Source organism: Calidris pugnax, unplaced genomic scaffold (genome assembly GCF_001431845.1).
Source record: "Calidris pugnax isolate Ruff unplaced genomic scaffold, ASM143184v1 scaffold68, whole genome shotgun sequence".
Taxonomy (NCBI): domain Eukaryota; kingdom Metazoa; phylum Chordata; class Aves; order Charadriiformes; family Scolopacidae; genus Calidris; species Calidris pugnax.
In genome coordinates, this window is record NW_015090921.1 from 564,520 (window position 1) to 581,916 (window position 17,397).

The 17,397-nt window shown below is 50.3% G+C and overlaps 1 protein-coding gene across 1 annotated transcript in view; it reads left to right on the forward strand.

Annotated features, from left to right (window-relative positions):
• Nucleotides 1-17,397, forward strand: part of CD82 (CD82 molecule) — a 49,967-nt gene that overhangs the window by 15,043 nt on the left and 17,527 nt on the right. The window contains exons 2-3 of the mRNA XM_014950122.1: nt 8,983-9,064; nt 16,000-16,072. Of these exons, the coding sequence (XP_014805608.1) occupies nt 9,002-9,064; nt 16,000-16,072 (136 nt within the window). The 5' untranslated portion in view covers nt 8,983-9,001. The remainder of the gene's footprint in view (nt 1-8,982; nt 9,065-15,999; nt 16,073-17,397) is intronic.

The window sequence follows — 17,397 nt, forward strand, 5'->3', positions numbered from 1 at the left end:
GGGCAAGCCAAATATGGGGGGCTTCCTTTGACACACAGTGCACCGCTCACGAGTGGTTTCAGAGGTTAAGTTTACAGCACCACAGCTCCAAGGGCAGGAAAAAAAAGCTGGGCTGGCTTGTTTTTGGAGCCATTAAAGAGCCAAGGTAGTCAAGTGACAGAGTTGCCCAACCAGTTTTGTGAAAACTGTGCATTTTTACTGCACCTTGTGCTGGTTTTAGTTGGCGTGGAGACCTCTTCCTGGACCCTACCCGCAGCGTTTTTGTTGCACAAATAATATTCTTGTGTGTAGTAATCAAAAAGGGGGAAAAAAATCCACTAAGCTGTACTTTTGGCTTTTTCTTCTGTCTGCTATTTCTGGTAAGTTGTTTCTCTTTTTTTTTTTTTTAGGGGGAGAGGAGAACCAAATGACTTCTGGGACAGGTTATGAGGTTTTTGGGTTGGTTTTTTTCTTTTTTTTTTTCCCCCTAGTTTTCTTGGCAGACTCGTGTCTCTGGTCTTGCTGGATGGAAAGATTTGCTTAAACCGGAGAAATACTGTCCTGCAAATGCTGTCACGCTGTGCGAGCGTGAGCGTATAGACCGAAAATAGCAAAGAACTTTCTCAATTTGCCAGTTGTAGGGACCGAAGACCTACTTCAACCTTGGCTCTCAGACTGAAGTGGGAAGTCCAGATGTTCTTAAAATCTGATTGTACCCCCTTGGAAATATAGAGAGGTGATAACAGAACGCTTCTAAAAGCTGATAACAGAACACTTCTAAAAGCTGCTCTGCTCTTTGATACCGAACTGTGAGTTGGCTTCTTTTTCAGAGAACGATAGTGGTTTCTAATTATCTGATTGCTTCCCCTCAGGCATCAGAAGTACATTTCTAAAATGCGCATTTCCTTTTTACAAAAAGCATAACGTGTGCTTGCTGTGGTGGAACAAGCCGAAAAAAACCCCTCTGCCATCTTAGATAGTCCTCCCAGTGCTTTCTCATCTAGGGTCTCACTGGATGGCACTGTCGCTTGTGAGATGGTTCCCCCAACGGTACGTTGACTACAGAAGCCACACGGAGAAGCTGAATGTCTTATCAGGTGCACCAGGCACAAACCTACCTTTGCAGTACGAGCTGGTGAGTTTTCTCAGAAACTCATCCAGTTTCCTGAGAAATCTAGCCTTTCTGCAGTGCTTGCAGATGACTGTTGCCTTGTTTTAAGCCTGCTCCCCTCGCTCCAGGGATGGGCAATTTGCAGGGACTTGAGCCTCTGGCTCACCAACTTCTTGGGGCTGCTCATCTTAAGGTGTCACTCTACATATCTGTGCTCCAAAGTGGTGAGATCAAAGTTTGTTGACAATCAGGAACCGTGCTGCAGTTCACAGGCCGACGTAGCTGTGCTGCTATCTCTGACTTTGTGCTTAGCCCTCAAACCACCTCCTCTAGCTTGAAGGCAATCGCTTCTACTTAAGATAAGAAGAAACTGTCTCTAGGGTAGATGGAATAAGGTATAGACTGTTCCGTATACCTTCTGTTTTTTAACCTTCTGTTACCAAAGTTTGTATTAGGCAGAAATGCAGTTTTCTACTTTGCCCTGACACTTTCCTTCAGAAGGAAGCTGCACCTGACTCAGTGGCGTGCACGCACACACACATAAATAAATAAAAATAATCTCTGCATCCGCAAGCGTGGCTTGTTTGAGAGGATATCCCTAATTAGCAGCCTTAATTTTGAGGCTCTAGCTTCTCCCTCAAATCCCTTCATTGTAACTCTTGAAGAGATGCTCTCTGGAAAGTCTCCATGACAAACAGGATCTTGTTTACTTTTTCAAGGTCATTACGCAGCCGGTATTATCTCGGTGGAGCTTAAAGGAAAGTTCAGTGGTTTCAGACCCCAGCCTTTCCTTGGCTCTTGCCTGAGACAAGATGTACTTCCCAGGTGCACTGAAAGTCCAAGGCCTTTGAATATTAACATCAGCAAGATGAACTCCTTGGGATATTTTTTATGAGTTAATACTGAGGGCAGTGCTGTCCCTGGTTAACAATAGACTTAGTAACTCTGCTGTTGTTCATTAACTGGGATTGTCTGAAGCCATCCCGTCTCATCACCGACCATCAGGAGACCTTCTGATTGCCAAGTGCTCCTTCTTCATGTGACTAGATGGAGAAGCATCCCCAGCAGGTGGGCCTTGAGTAGAAGGGCTCCAAATCCTGCCAAAAGATGAGCTCTTTCCTCCCCTGTCTCTTAAAGGAGGTGGCTTTCTGGGCTGCCCGTTCCCTGCGTGCAGGTGTCTGGCTTGGAGCTGGAAGGTGAAGTGACCCTTTAGCGAGCAACTTCTGATCCCCAGCTGGCTTCTGAGGGTCTCCAGCCTGGTTCTGGTTGCTGGACTGGGATAATACTGCAAAAAGTAGCTGCACTAGCCTTCAAAATGGCCTTGACCTCCTGCAAATTAGTGTGCAGATAAACATCTTTGTGGAACCAGTGACTTGCTGATCCCCTCCTAGGGACAGGCGCCGGTTGCTGTCATCAGAGGGGCCAGATCTGAGACCTGAGTAGATCAGTGGGACCTCCTCCTTCTCCAGGACCTCTGGGCCCACTTGCCTACCAATGAACCCAGCTAACCTTGGTTGCTGTCGTGGTGTGGAAAGAAGGCAGGGAGGTGAGACTGGATCGGGGAGAGCTTTAGAGGTTTTCAAAGCCCAGCATGGGAATAGTATCTTGAGGAGAAACAACCTGTTGTGATGTATTAGGCTTGGGGAGGGTGATGCTCGCCTGCAGTGCTTGTGATGGGCTGAGGTTGCTTCAGTGGAGTGGCTGAGCTTTCTTCTGGAGGTCCCACCAGCCACATCAGATGCGAGATGGGAAGGATCAGGATCCTCAGGGTATGCTGAAGAACCTGGATTCGCAGCGCTGGCTGCTGCGTCTCTGCGTCTGTCAAGCTGGAAGTTTCTCCTTGGGCAGGCAAGGAGGGACAGCAGATGCCAGCCAGCCAGGGCATTTGAGGTGTTTGTGTGGGCAAGGGGACTAGCAACTGGAAAACCAGTTCTGGTGCTGGTTTGACCTCATCCTAGCCTGGTAAAAGCTAGTAGCAGTGCATCCTGAGCAACCTGGTCTGGTGGGAGGTGTCCCTGCCTGTGGCAGGGGGTTGGAACTGGATGATCTTTAGATCCCTTCCAACCCAAACCATTCTATGGTTCCATGATCCTATAGGGTCTGCCTTGGTTTTACACTCCCTGGGGTTAGAGCCTGAGGGGTGGTAGTGGGGAGCAACTGGCCAAAGTACATAGGAAGGACCTGCAGCTTCTTTGATCGTTTCCCTTCCTTAAGGAAGAGGGTCTGGGGGAGAGGGGACAGGTCTTCCAGTTGATGTAGATGCATTCCAAGGTGTGCTCTCTTCTACTTGTCTTGGACTACTGGGGTTGACCTTCAGAGCTTGTTGTTCTTCTCGAGGGTTTTGCAGGACCTTTGCCCTTGCCCGTACCGAGACGGTGATTTCCACGTGAGATCTGCCCTGCTTTGCCTTGAGGTTGTTCCTGCTCGTCTACCTCCTCTCTCACCACACTTGTCAACGAGCTCCTTATTTGCACAGTACAGTAACTTGGCAGCTGAGGTGCTTCGTCGGGAAGAAACCTGGGGTGCAGGAGCACGAGGGGTGCTGTGGAGGAAGACTGAGCTCCCACCAGCACAGCCACGTATGGTGCCAGCCTGAGCCAAATACCATAAACTTCACCGAAGGTGGGTGGGGGCAGTCCAGGATCTCATTCAAGAGAGCAGAATGGCAATTAAAAATTAACTTGGCCTCTCTGCCCCTTGGCTTATGTGATTATAACATCCGTGCCTGAGTGTTCCGTTTCCTGGAGGTGGTGGAGGGGCCAGGAAACCATCCCGTGATGCCGGTTTAGCCTGTGTGGAGTCCTACCGTTCCTCCCCCCATGGGGGAACCCAGGGGTCCTGGATCAACTGGTGCCTTCCTGGAGTTAGTTCTCCTTCGGATCCTGGGGCTGAGGCGAAGAAAGACCCAGGATGAACTGCATAGAGGCTGAACAGGCAATATTTGCAAACAAGGTTTTATGGCAGTAGTACTGTGTAACTGATAGACATGCATAAATTATAGAATCATAGAATGGTTTGGGTGGGAAGGGACCTTGAAGATCATCCAGTTCCAACCCCTTTGCCCTGGGCAGGGACACTTCCCACCAGACCAGGTCGCTCCAAGCCCCATCCAGCCTGGCCTTGAACCCCTCCAGGGATGGGGCAGCCACAGCTTCTCTGGGCAACCTGGGCCAGGCTCTCACCACCCTCACACCAAAGAAGTTCTTCCTGAGATCTCATCTAAATCTCCCCTCTTCCAGTTTAAAACCATTCCCCCTCGTCCTATGGCTCCCCTCCCTGACCCAGAGTCCCTCCCCATCTCTCCTGGAGCCCCTTGAGGGACTGGAAGGGCCTCTAAGGTCTGGGTAATAAGAGGCTGGGACAAACACCTCTCTGCAAGTTGACAGTACAGTCTCTTAGGAAATTCCCAGCAGAGCTGCCATCAATCTGGAGAACAACAGGGGAAGTCTGGAGGCACATGGGCAGGATTGTTGAAAAGGCTGGGTGTGACTGCCTGGAGAGGAAAATCCAAATGGTCCAAGGAGTTAGGGTGGAGAGGAAAAGGAGGAAACAAACAATTGTGGACGATCAGTGGAATTTAAAAGGTGCAAACCTCATGTATCAAACCTTTGCGTGCGCTGCTGCAGAATGGCAAGGCTCAGAAGTTGACCAGCCCCAGAAGGCAAATACCCAGCTCTGGCTGGTAAGATTCAGAGTGTCAACCAACCCTCCGCTGCCGAGTGGCCTGTTGATACACCCAGTTATGATAACTCCAAGTTCCTCTGCTTCCAAACCTGACCCATCTCAAATTTTGCTGAGCTGCTGCGGTGTTGCTAGCTTTGTGACCGTTGGGTGCAATTTCAGAAGGTGAGGAGCTTCATTAATGTAGTGAACATAAGTAAGTTTAAGTCCTTAAGGATAGTGGAGGAGTTGGAAAATCTCTAACGTTTCAGTCGGTGAAGCCCTAAAGTATCTTAAAAACTCAAAGCAAAATCCTAAAAACCTGGTTCTCTTTCGGCTTGAAATCTGTGCTTTGAATTGCTTTATGGCTAGGAGCTATGAAAGAGGTCTCTCTCCCTGTGGCTAGAGGAGAACAGTGCATAATGCTGTAATGCACAGTTGGGTTTTTGGTGTGTTTTTTTTTTTTTTTTTTAAAGTAAGCATGGAAGAATGTATGCCTTTAACAAATAGCTAGGAGTAAAAGAGCCCTGAAAGCAATCTTTTACTCTTGTCACCTCAGGCATGTCTTCTTCCGCACCAGCTCTTCTCAACTTGTTGGACTAATCTATTTATCTTAGATAACTATTGTAAATATCCTAACAGCTCTGCAAATCTCTGCTCTCCTGACTAATCAAGGTAGCTTGGACAGAGTTGGAAAGGGGCAGCACATGGCTGCTTAGCGTTAGGAAGCAAATCAGCAAGTGCTGGGAGTTGTCCCTCCAGCTTGAAAATAAGGAGGATTGCACCTGGGACCGGACATCCTAAGGTAAGAAGTCCAATGCCTTGTGCAGGAGGTTATTGTCTAGCTTAGGTCTTGGCTAGGTTGAAGAGTAGAAAAACACTCCTATCCCCCACAACGGACGTTCATCATCATCATCATCATCTAGGGACCTGGCTGCCTCCATGTTCTGGTGAGACTGCCAGGCTCCAGTTTATGATGCTATTAAGAGGAGCTGTGTCCATGGTGAAGCCAGTAAGCAAGCCAGCTGGAGGGGAGAACTTATGTCTTCGTTATCCTGTCCAAGTGCAGTCTGAAGTGTTGGTGCCTGCCAGGATTAACGGCCCAGGAGAATGTAGGGAAAGGGAAGGAAAAGAGGAAAGGAGGGGAGAGCAAAGTTTGGAGGAAGCGATAGTTGTGCTGTCCCTGCTCAAATACTCACCCCTTTTTTTCTGAGATACCATCACAGGCCACAGAAGCCTTTGGGTTATGGCTGTTCTGTGACAGTAAGCTGCCATTTGTGGTAGAAGAGCTGCTCTAGTGTGAGCAAAGCTTGTTGAATAAACTTGCTGTCATGAACCAAGGGTAAAAATCCGCTCATGGAGGGCCTTCATGGACTTTCCAAGGGTTGGTAGCGATGGGGCTGTTGTGTGGAGCATCCGTGCTGGAACAGGACCAGCTCACAGCCCACTGGAAATGGGAGTGTGCTGTGGGTGTGATACGTGGTGTGAGTTATGGGACCAGAAACTATTGCAGGAAGCTCTCCCTGGCTAATCTGCAGGACCTGCTTTTGGGTGCTGCTGGCTTTGTGGGCTCTGAGCTGAAAAGAGAACCGAATAAAACGTCCCTGAGATGGTGCTGACCTGGCTTGGCACCTTAGGTGCAATGACTGCCATATAGATGGGATTTTTAACCCAACCTGTAGCCCAGCTGGCCAAGATTGTATTTCTGTGCTGCTTTCCCATCTCTATAGCATGTTTCACTGAATTTCACTGAATTTGAGAGGTGGAAGGGACCATAGAGATCATCTAGTCCAACTCCCCTGCTGAAGCAGGATTGCCTAGAGCTAGAGCATGTTACTCAGGAGCATCCAGGGGGGGTCTTGAAACTCTCCAAGGAAGGGGACTCCACACCCTCCCTGGGCAGCCTGTTCCAGGGCTCTGCCACCCTCACTGTGAAGAAGTTTCTCCTCATATTTGAGTGGAACCTCTTATGTTCCAACTTGTGCCCGTTGCCCCTCGTCCTGTCACTGGGAACCACTGAAAAGAGTCTGGCTCCCTCCTCCTTCAACCCTCCCTTGAGATACTTGTAGGCATTGATAAGGTCTCCCCTCAGCCTTCTCTTCTCCAGACTAAAGAGTCCCAGCTCTCCTCATGTTGCAGCCATGGGCCTTGCACAGCTTCTAGCTTTGGCATCCCTGGAAGTTAGAGCAGTGGCGTTGTCTTCAGCCACTGAGTTCAGACTCGTGCTCTCTCCTGGAGAGTTAGAGAGTGACCATTGCTGGGTGGGAAGACTGGCCGGTTATAACAAGGCCCACGTACCAGTTTAGCTCCAGAGTTAACCTAAATATTTAATAGGATTAAGCAAAAGCCTTTGATTGAAACAAAAGAACGTACTGGGCTCTGGTGACCCTCGGTACACCCGGGCTGGCAGCAGGGAACCCTGCTGACCTCGCTCTCTCTTGGGGCTGGCTCTTCCCACACCAGACTGGTGACACCAGCCTGGCATTGCTCTTCCTCTGGCTGGTGCGTGGTCTGTTTTGAGCAACGAGCTTGCCAGACCAAATTTTAAGGAACTTAAAACTCCTCTGTTGCCCATGCAGGAAACATAACTGAGCGTGGGGGAGGAAGGAGAAGCAGGAAAGCTGACCCGAGATGTTCCCCTACCCATCCTTATGTGTTACTCAGCTGTGCTGTTTCCACCTGGAGGGGGCTTACTCTAGTAGCAGGGATGGTTTGTGGTTCTTTTTTTCTGACTTCTGAGGTCTTTGGTGTCAGACAAGTGAGAATTGGAGCAGCTTGCAGTAATACAGATCAGTTTACAGAATCACAGAATCTTCTAGGTTGGAAGGGACCTTAAAGATCATCTTGTCCAACTGTCAACCTAACTGACAAAAATAGACACCCACACAACAAACAAGAAGCATCACTATCACTAAACCATACCTCCCAGCACTACATCAACCCGTCTTTTGAACACCTCCAGGGATGGTGCCTCAACCCCCTCCCTGGGCAGCCCATTCCAATGGCTGAGAACCCTTTCAGTGAAAAAATTTTTCCTAATATCCAGCCTGAACCTCCCCTGGAGTAACTTGAGGCCATTTCCTCTTGTCCTGTCGCCTGTGACTTGAGAGAAGAGACCGACCCCCATCTCTCTACACCCTCCTTTCAGGGAGTTGTAGAGAGCAATAAGGTCTCCCCTCAGCCTCCTCTTCTCCAGGCTGAATAACCCCAGCTCCCTCAGCCTCTCCTCACAAGACTTGTTCTCCAGACCCCTCACCATCTTTGTTGCCCTTTGTTACTCCCCTGATCAAAAGGATCCATTGTTGATAAGCTGCCTAATTTGCGACGTTAAGAGCAACCTTGTCACCTCCTTTCTCCTGTGGGTTTACGTAGGCTTCAGCCATGATAATTGAGCAGCGTTAACTTCAGGTACAATATAGAACCTTCTCTCTGTGGTGAAGACCTGCCCTGGACTTCATCTCTTGCCCTCTCTGCTTTGTTTGCTGGCCACTCCATGGATGTGTGTAGTTTGTGTGGCTGGTACCAACAAACTAAAACCAGCATCTTGTCTTGCCAGCGCTCCCAGACTGCCTCAGACTTGTAGGGTTGGCTTTGGGAACTGGGACTTGTTGGAAGTCTTGCCTCTCTTGATCCTGCAGCTGAATTGGTAGCGTGTGACCGTGGAGCAGAGCTGCTGGTTGTCAGAGCATCAGGTGCTGAGTTGTGCACGGGAAGCTTGATTTAATGCTGCCTTTTAAATTGACCCCTTGGCCTTTCTCTTCCATGTTCCTTCAGCTGCTTAGGGGTCACGAGGAGATGAGATCTTCTGAAGGAGGGAGCTGGCCTTGCGAGCTCCTTCTTCAGATAAGTGCATCCCTGTTCTCTGCTGGGAGTGTAGCCACAGTTGGTGTTTTGGTTGATGCTATTAATGCAAAGTCCATATAAACAGCGATGGAATTAGCGGTGTCTTTGTGATTAAATCCCTTCTCTAACTGCTGACAGCCCTCTGTCACTCTGCAGGAGATCTTGGCAGCAGTGGCTGTTTGTACTTGTGGTGGTGCTGGTGGGCTCCTGTTTTGCTGCCCTGAAAAGGAAACTTGGGCAGTCTATGGAGCATGTGCTTTCTGTGGGTCTGGTCTGAGACCCTCCAGATGATCCAGAGCTTTGAGCCAGCTCTGCAAGGGTGTTGCTCTGAAACTGCCTGGAGGACCTGTCACTAACATAACTGATTGTCTGTCTGCTTTCCCCCTTAGGTCCCTTAAGTGAAAGAAGATGGGGTCTGGCTGCCTAAAAGTCACCAAGTACTTCCTCTTCCTCTTCAATCTCCTGTTCCTTGTAAGTATCGTGGGCATCTGCAAAGTAGATAGGAAGAACTGGACTAAAATTAGCTGGAAAGGGTTTTTTTTTTTTCCTGGATGTTTGCCCAGTATGTTCATTAAATAAAATGGCCAGAGTTTTTGGAAGGAGGGAGGGAATCCCTGAAGCTGTGGGTTGTCAGAGCTGCTGTGCAGCTCCAGGGTACGTCGAGCAGCTCTGCTCCCAGCACCCACCTGCTGTCTCCAGGGCACACAGCTCCCTTCCTGCAAGGGGAAGGGAAAAGAGGAGTCACGGGTCGTTTCTGGGAGGAGAGTAGTTATAACTACTTTCCCTGCCACATCTGGAGCAGCAGCTGAGCTGCCTCTGAGCAGCAGAGCTATAAAACCTGCCAAGTAATAGCAGTGCCCTCCTAAATAGGCCAGGCAAGCTTCAAAGAACGGCTCTTAATTTTGCTCGAGTCCCAACGGCTGGTTTTGATTTTTTAACAAGATGAATTAGTCCAAGTCCTCTATTTGAAATGGAGTTGGGAGGTGGGGAGGGGAGACTGGGGCAGACTGGCCTGGAGAAATGAGGCTGCCCACTGGATGCAGTTATTCTCAAGCGTGAGGCTCACCAAAAGATGAGAGTGGGCCTGGGTGGGCCACACATGTTCTTGCATGCATCCTTTGGAGAAGCTTAGGTATTGTGTGTCATGTCGATGGTGCTGCCCTCCTGCAGTGGGATGGTGTAGCAGGGAAGCACAAGGGTTCAGGGATGGTGATGGTACTGTTGGTGCTGTCCCTCCTGGAGTGAGATGGTGTAGCAGGGAAGCACAAGGGTTCAGCTTTCCACATATTAGCAAGAAAATAGCCTGTCTGATATTATTACCCTTTGTGCAGCGTGTAAAGGGAAGGAAGGGCCAGGCAGGGAGGGAAATGAAGCGTGATAAGGTGACCGCTGCTTTCTGGTCTCTGTCACAGAATCACAGATTGATATGAGGTTGGAAGGGACCTCTGGAGATCATCTAGTCTAACCCCCTGCCAGAGCAGGGCCACCCACAGCAGGTCCCACAGGAACGTGTCCAGGTGGGGTTTGAATGTCTCCAGAGAAGGAGACTCCACCCCCTCCCTGGGCAGCCTCTGCCAGGGCTCTGCCACCCTCACAGCAAAGAAGTTCCCCCTCATGTTTAGGTGGAACTTCCTATGTTCAAGTTTGTGTCCGTTCCCTCTTGTCCTGTCCCTGGGCACCACTGAAAAAAGCCTGGCCCCATCCTCCTGACACCCACCCTTGAAGGATTTATAGGTGTTGATCAGATCCCCCCTCAGCCTTCTCTTCTCCAGACTAAACAGACCCAAGTCCCTCAGCCTTTCCTCATCAGAGAGATGCTCCAGGCCCCTCATCATCTTTGTGTCCCTCTGCTGTCCCATTTCCAGCAGTTCTCTTTCTTGCTGGAACTGGGGAGCCCAGAACTGGTCCCAGTGCTCCAGATGGGGCCTCCCTAGGGCAGAGCAGAGGAGGAGGATGACCTTCCAGCATGCAACTTCCCTCTCGCTGCCTGCATGGCTGCGCTGTGCTGCTGGCACATGGGCTTGAACTTGATGAGCTGCATCCCCAGCAGCGTGGCCAGCAGGGCAAGGGTGGGGATTCTGTCCCTCTGCTTTGCTTTGGTGGGACCCCACCTGGAGCTCTGTGTCCAGCTCTGGAGTCCTCAGCACAGGAAGGACATGGACCTGTTGGAGCAGGTCCAGAGGAGGCCACAAACACTATGAGAGGGCTGGAGCCCCTCTGCTGTGAGGACAGGCTGAGGGACTTCCAGTCCCTCAGGGGGCTCCAGGAGAGATGGGGAGGGACTCTTGATCAGGGAGGGGAGCCATAGGAGGAGGGGGAATGGTTTTAAACTGAAAGAGGGGAGATTTAGATGAGATCTCAGGAAGAACTTATTTGCTGTGAGGGTGGTAAGAGCCTGTCCCAGGTTGCCCAGAGAAGCTGTGGCTGCCCCATCCCTGGAGGGGTTCAAGGCCAGACTGGATGGGGCTTGGAGCAACCTGGTCTGGTGGGAGGTGTCCCTGCCCAGGGCAGGGGGTGGGAACTGGATGGTCTTTAAGGTTCCTTCCAACTCAAACCATTCTAAGACTCATTGATTAACCAGACTACCCTGGGAAGCAGAGCTGCGTTTGTCAAGGCAGTGTTTGAGTCTTGCTGAAAGTGATCAACCAGTCTACCCTGGGAAGCAGAGCTGCCTTTGTCAAGGCAGTGTTTGAGTCTTGCTGAAGGCCAGTCCCTGGGTGCTGCCTTGCCTTCTTTATCCCTAACCCCAGGTCCCAGTTCATTAGCTAACCTCTGCAGAGAGAAGGTTCTCATCTAGAAAGCCAACCTGGGAGGAAAGATGACGGCCTGAAATGCTGCGGTGCCTTACAACACTGTGGCTGGTTTTGCTGGATGCTATCAGTTGCCTTCCTCTCCCCTCTCTGCTGAGCCAGACATGGTCACAGGCAGCCCGTGGGGAGTTGAGCTGCTTTCTCAGGGTAACCCACGTCTGCTGAAAAGCATTTTCCTATATTTTGCAAGACGAGGAGGACGGGAGGCGCTGAATCCCTCCATGGGTCCTGGGGAGGCTTGAGGGCTCCTGCCTGGGTTGCCAAGTGATGGGAAGCAGCTGTTCTTGATCCTGTGATATCCTTTATCCTTTACCCTGTTCCAAACCAGCTCCTCTGGTGTAGTTTCCAGCCTCCCTCCCTCTTGGGGAAAGCTGGTCTGATGCACTGAGCTGGGGCTGGAGACTGAGTTTTAAGGTGGGATGTGAGGAGCTCTGTGCTGACTGAAGGGAGAAGCTACTTTAATAAGCTCTTCGTGAAGGCACTGTCTTTCCCTCCAAAGCCTCTCTGTCCTGGTGGGGAGCTTGATCCTTCTCTGGAGCAAAGATTTTGAGCGTGCTTCTGTCTTGACTCATGGCAGGCATTTTGCACGTGCCAGCTGTTGAGGGAGGTGGTATCCATTACTTTCTCACTGTCATAGGAAGTCGTTGAGATGAGAAGCTTTTTCCATTAGGGTTGTTCAAGCTCTAAATGGGGGAGGTATTCTTGATCTCATACAACGTGGGAGATCAGCATTAATCTAGCAGAGAAAATTGAGTTGCTGTGGGCTCCCAGGTTCTGCATCCCTCACGGTGCTTTCCCAGAGCTGCTGAGTTTTGGTGAGGAGGGAGCTTGCATGAGCGTGACCATTCATGTTGGGGAAGGAGCTCTGTGTCTGCTCAGGACCTTGAGCTGAGCCTCTGTGGTTGCCCCATGTGCAGGTCAGTCCTCGCTGGAAGACACGCTCCAGACAGCCTGGTGAATTAAGCTTTTTAGAACCACATTAGTGACTCATTTAGAAGTTAGTCAGTCGTTGAAATAGCACTTCTCTACTGCTGGAGGTCTGGTAGAATCTCCTTTGCTATAGCAGAAGTGGTTCAGGGACTTGGTGGTATTTTGCAGTCTTGGGGCCTTATTTCAGGGAAGGGCTTGACCTGCTTTGGTTAAAGGGAAGAAGGTTAGCTGGACTGCTTGCCAAATAAAGATAAAAGATAAAAAGACCAGAAGGTTAGAGTATAAGTTTAGTTTCTCTTATCAAAACTCAACACATCTCTACCGTCTGGGGTAGAAGACATGGGCCGTAGCAGATGCTTCTCCTTAAAGGGAAGACAGTTCTGTCAGACCCGTCCAACAGTCTCTGGAGAATGTTTGTTTAGAAGCAGGACAGAGAGTTATATATTCTAAGCCTTCTGTAAATGGAGCAGAAGGCTCCTACCTTCTCTGGAGGGTCTGAAGCCAAGGCAGCAGCAGAAACACCCTCGCTGTGTGGTGCAAACTCCTGAAGATGCCGAGCAGATACACTGTCCTGCTAGGAGGTAAATTAACTGTTGATAATCATAGAATCATAGAATTTCCCAGGCCGGAAGGGACCTCCAAGGGTCATCTAGTCCGACCTCAGTCCGACCTAGTCAGGAGGGACACCCCCAACTAGACCAGGTTGCCCAGGGCCTCATCGAGCCTCACCTTGAATATCTCCAGGGAAGGGGCCTCAACCACCTCCCTGGGCAACCTGTTCCAGTGCTCCACCACCCTCACAGTGAAGAACCCTCTCCTCATCTCCAGTCTAAATCTGTTCCCCTCCAGCTTGAAGCCATTGCCCCTCGTCCTGTCACTACAGGCCTTTCTAAACAGGTTCTCCCCAGCCTTCCTGTAGGCTCCCTTCAGGTACTGGAAGGCTGCTATTAGGTCTCCCTGGAGCCTCCTCTTCTCCAGGCTGAACAACCCCAGCTCCCTCAGCCTGTCCTCGTAGCAGAGGTGCTCCATCCCCCTGATCATCCTTGTGGCCCTCCTCTGGACCCTCTCCATCAGGTCCATGTCCTTCTTATATTGAGGGCTCCAGACCTGCACACAATACTCCAGGTGAGGTCTCACCAGAGCAGAGTAAAGTGGCAGAATCCCCTCTCTGGACCTGCTGGCAACGCATCTTTTGATGCAGCCCAGGATGGGATTGGCCTTCTGGGCTGCAGCTGCCCACTGCCTGCTCATGTCCAGCTTCTCCTCCACCAGCACCCCCAAGTCCCTTTCCTCAGGGCTGCTTTCCAATCCCTCACCCCCCAGTTTGTATTGGTGGCGAGGATTGTTCCGGCCCAGGTGCAAAACCTTGCATTTGCTCTTGTGGAACCTCATGAGGTTCACCTGGGCCCACCTCTCCAGCCTGTCCAGGTCCTTTTGGATGACATCCTATCCCTCTGGTGTATTGACAACACCACACAGCTTGGTATCGTCCGCAAATAGGACAGCGTTTTCTCCCTGTGGCTAACTCTTCCTGCCTTCCCTTTTTTTAGTGTTTTCCACAGCAGCTCCTGGCAAACTGTGCGAGCTGTGGACTAGAGCAAAGATCAGCCTGCAAACAGACCTTGGGTAGCCTGAGCACCTCCTGACAAATAACTTCCCAGGAACTCAGCTCAGCAGCCGTTCTGCCTTTTGTCAGCAACAGCAAAACTTAGGTGACATTTCGGGGTCAGCGAGCCAAGAGAGATGTCACACACAGCCCGGTTTGCATCTTTGTTCAGACAAATATTTTATTAAGACAATGGTTTAAATGTGAGACTGCCTCAAACTGTAAATTCAGCAGTTCTTGGCAATACCAAGGCTGTGAGGAATTTTTGAGGCCTCACAGCTGTTGTGTGTTCAAGGGGGCCTTTCTGGTTTGATCAGGAGACCGGGTGCTGCCGTGCAGCGTGTTGGGACATAAGGCAACGGGGGGATTCTTGTTACTGCCATCTTGTCTTTGTAGCTTTTTTTTTTTCTTTTTCTGGGATATGGCAGCTACGTGCTTTCTGCAGCCGAGTCAGTCGTCTTCATCCATCTTCACGGACAGGAACTTGCTTGGTGACTTTCTAATCCTATCCCCAGAGCATGTTGTGCCCTCAGCCAGGCCAGGAAAGCTTGCAAGCAGCTTATTTTAGACTCTTGCTTTGTCTTTGCTCAGAAAAGCTTCTTTGTATGAGGAGCTGAAGCGCAGTGTAAACTTTCAAAATGTGGAGCCAGTGCCTGTCCATACATCCCTCTCTGCCAGCTTGCTTCAGGTGGTGGGTTGGCCTTTCCCTTGTCTCCCAAATGTTGGAACGTTGTCTAACGAAGCACAGAATTGCAATGTCTCTTCACCCCCGTTGGTTTATTTAGTATTTCACTTCGTCCTATCTTGAAATCCTGCTGGTGTAAGAACTGCTGCTTCCAGTTCACGTCCTCTGGAAGCATCTCACTTGCGTTCCTTCTTCCCTCGTTTCTTCAAAGTCTGTTTTACATCTTTGCACAGGAAGTGGTTTCCAGCCTTTGCCACTTCTAGTTTGCTGAAGGGCACAAGTTTCAGCTTGTTATCAAACCTGCAGACTTCACAAGCTTCTCAGCCTAGTCGCTTTATTATGGATATAATGGTGCTGTCATCTTCATGTGGGAGCTGGTGTCACCTGTGTGCAAACACCTCACAGTGTAGTATAAAACGTGGTGACACCTGAAAGCTAAAACAGCGTAGAATCAGAGAATTATCTAGGTTGGAAGAGACATTTAAGTTCTCTTTATTTTCTTCCCCTCCTTCAAAAGGAGATGGGAAAACTGTGTATCTCCTGCCTTCTCCATTCAGTGCCTGGATTCAGCTGAGTCTCCACGGGGACGTATCGCTCTACTAATCCTTGCCCTAGATAAGGCCACGTAGTGAGCAAGGCAGAGACCGTGGCCGATGTCTCGTAAGGTTTGGCTCTTTGGTGGTGGTAAGATGCCTTGGCTGGAGGTGCTGGGGTGTTCCATCACACAATTGTGGCCAAGCCAAACGGCCTGAGCTTGGCTTTGGAAGGGGTGAAGCACTTCACCCAAGGGAAACCACATGCAAAGTGAAGGCTGCTGGGCTGGGGTTTGGTTTTTTTTTTTTGCATTTGTGGGTTGAAGCCATAAGGTTATAACAGAGCCTGACAAGCTGAAGATTTCCTTCCTGGGAAGGTTCCAGATATCTGCCAGATATCTAATCCTTTGGCAACTGCCTCCCAGCCTGGTCCCGTAGGGTCAGGGATTTCTCTATTCAAAAATATCTTCAAAATCACGTGCTGGATGTGTTTGTCCTTCCGCGGTTCTTCACAGAAGCAGTGCACTTACCTTTTGCTTCTGACAACAAGGTTCTAGCAGCAGGGTGTCTCTTCCTCAGGCTGTTTTGAACTGGTCCCCCTATAGAACATCATCTAATACCCTGTGAAGGGCTGCCAAGCAGAACCTGGGGTTCCTGTGCCGTTGGCCAAGGCGCTCTTCCTGGAGTCATGCTAATCCTGTTTACTTTGGGAGGAGTGCCGTGGGGGAGATGGGTGGGAACAGCAAAAGAATGATTGTTTTTTACCCTGCAAGTTTGGAGAAGGGTGGCTGCCTCTTCCTAATTGTCTAAACTAACAGGCCTTTGTGTGTCTACTCTTTCAGATCCTGGGCGCTGTGATCCTGGGTTTTGGAGTATGGATTCTGGCCGACAAAACCAGTTTCATTGCGGTTCTACGTAAGATCCTGTTTCTTCATCTTCTTTCTCCTTCTGAATTGACTCTAGCCCGGGGCTGTGCTTGACCATGGTGTAGTCCAGGGATGGCAATACTTTTATGTGCAGTGAGTGACCTGAGCAGTAACGTGGTGTACAGCGAGACGGGGCTCTGTCAGGAACAGGGTGAAAGGCAGCAACCCTGGAGACAACAGCGTTCCTCCTCATCTTGCAACACCGGGGTCAGATTGAGAGAGACCATTGCCAACAATCCAAATATTTCATCGTAAACACAGGGACTAGCGTTTAGCTGTTTTCACTGCGTGCTTTGTGTTTCCACAACAGTTTCCCTATTACCATTGTGTCCCAAAGCCCCCAATGCCTCAGTGTAGTTTTGCTGTGCAAGTCCCCTGTGCTCCCACTGCTTTCTGTAGTGAGCTATTTCAATTTGACTCTTTTAAATGCCAAAGAAAGTAAGTACCTGGTCTTATCAATGCTTCATGTACACTGAAAGTAGCCAGTGTGTTTGTTCCTAAGCAGCAGAGGATGTAGATCTGAGGGGGGATGGAAGGTGTGTGGGTCTGTGAAGTCCTCAGTGCTCTGACTTCTAAAACATACTCGAGTATATACGCTTCAGGAGGCTTAGCCTGGCCGTCAGCAGTGGTGTGGTGGATCTTCTGGGGAGTACTACAGAGGAAAAGGATCTGGGGGTCCTGGTGGATGGCAGGATCTCCATGAGCCAGCAATGTGCCCTTGTCACCAAGAGGGCCAATGGAATCCTGGGCTCCATAAGGAGAAGTGTGGCCAGTAGGTAGAGGGAGGTCATTCTCCCCCTCTGCTCTGCACTGGTGGAGCCACAACTGGAATCCTGCATCCAGTTCTGGGCTCCCCAGTTCAAGAGGGACAGGGAACTGCTGGAGAGAGTCCAGCGTAGGGCAACAGAGATGATGGAGGGATTGGAGCATCTCCCTTACGAGAAAAGGCTCAAAGAGCTGGGGCTCTTTAGCCTGGAGAAGAGAAGACTGAGGGGAGACCTCATCTATGTTTACAATTTCCTAAAGGGTGGGTTGAAGGATGATGGAGCCAGACTCTTTTCGGTGGTTTCCAGCGATAGGACGAGGGGCAACGGGCACAAGCTGGACCATGGGAAGTTCCACTCAAAAATGAGGAAGAACTTCTTTGGGGTGAGGGTGGCAGAGCCCTGGAAGAGGCTGCCCAGGGAGGGTGTGGAGTCCCCTTCTCTGGAGATCTTCAAGCCCCACCTGGATGCTCCTGAGTGATGTGCTCTGGGCAGCCCTGCTTTGGCAGGGGAGTTGGACTGGATGGTCTCTAGAAGGTCCCTTCCAACT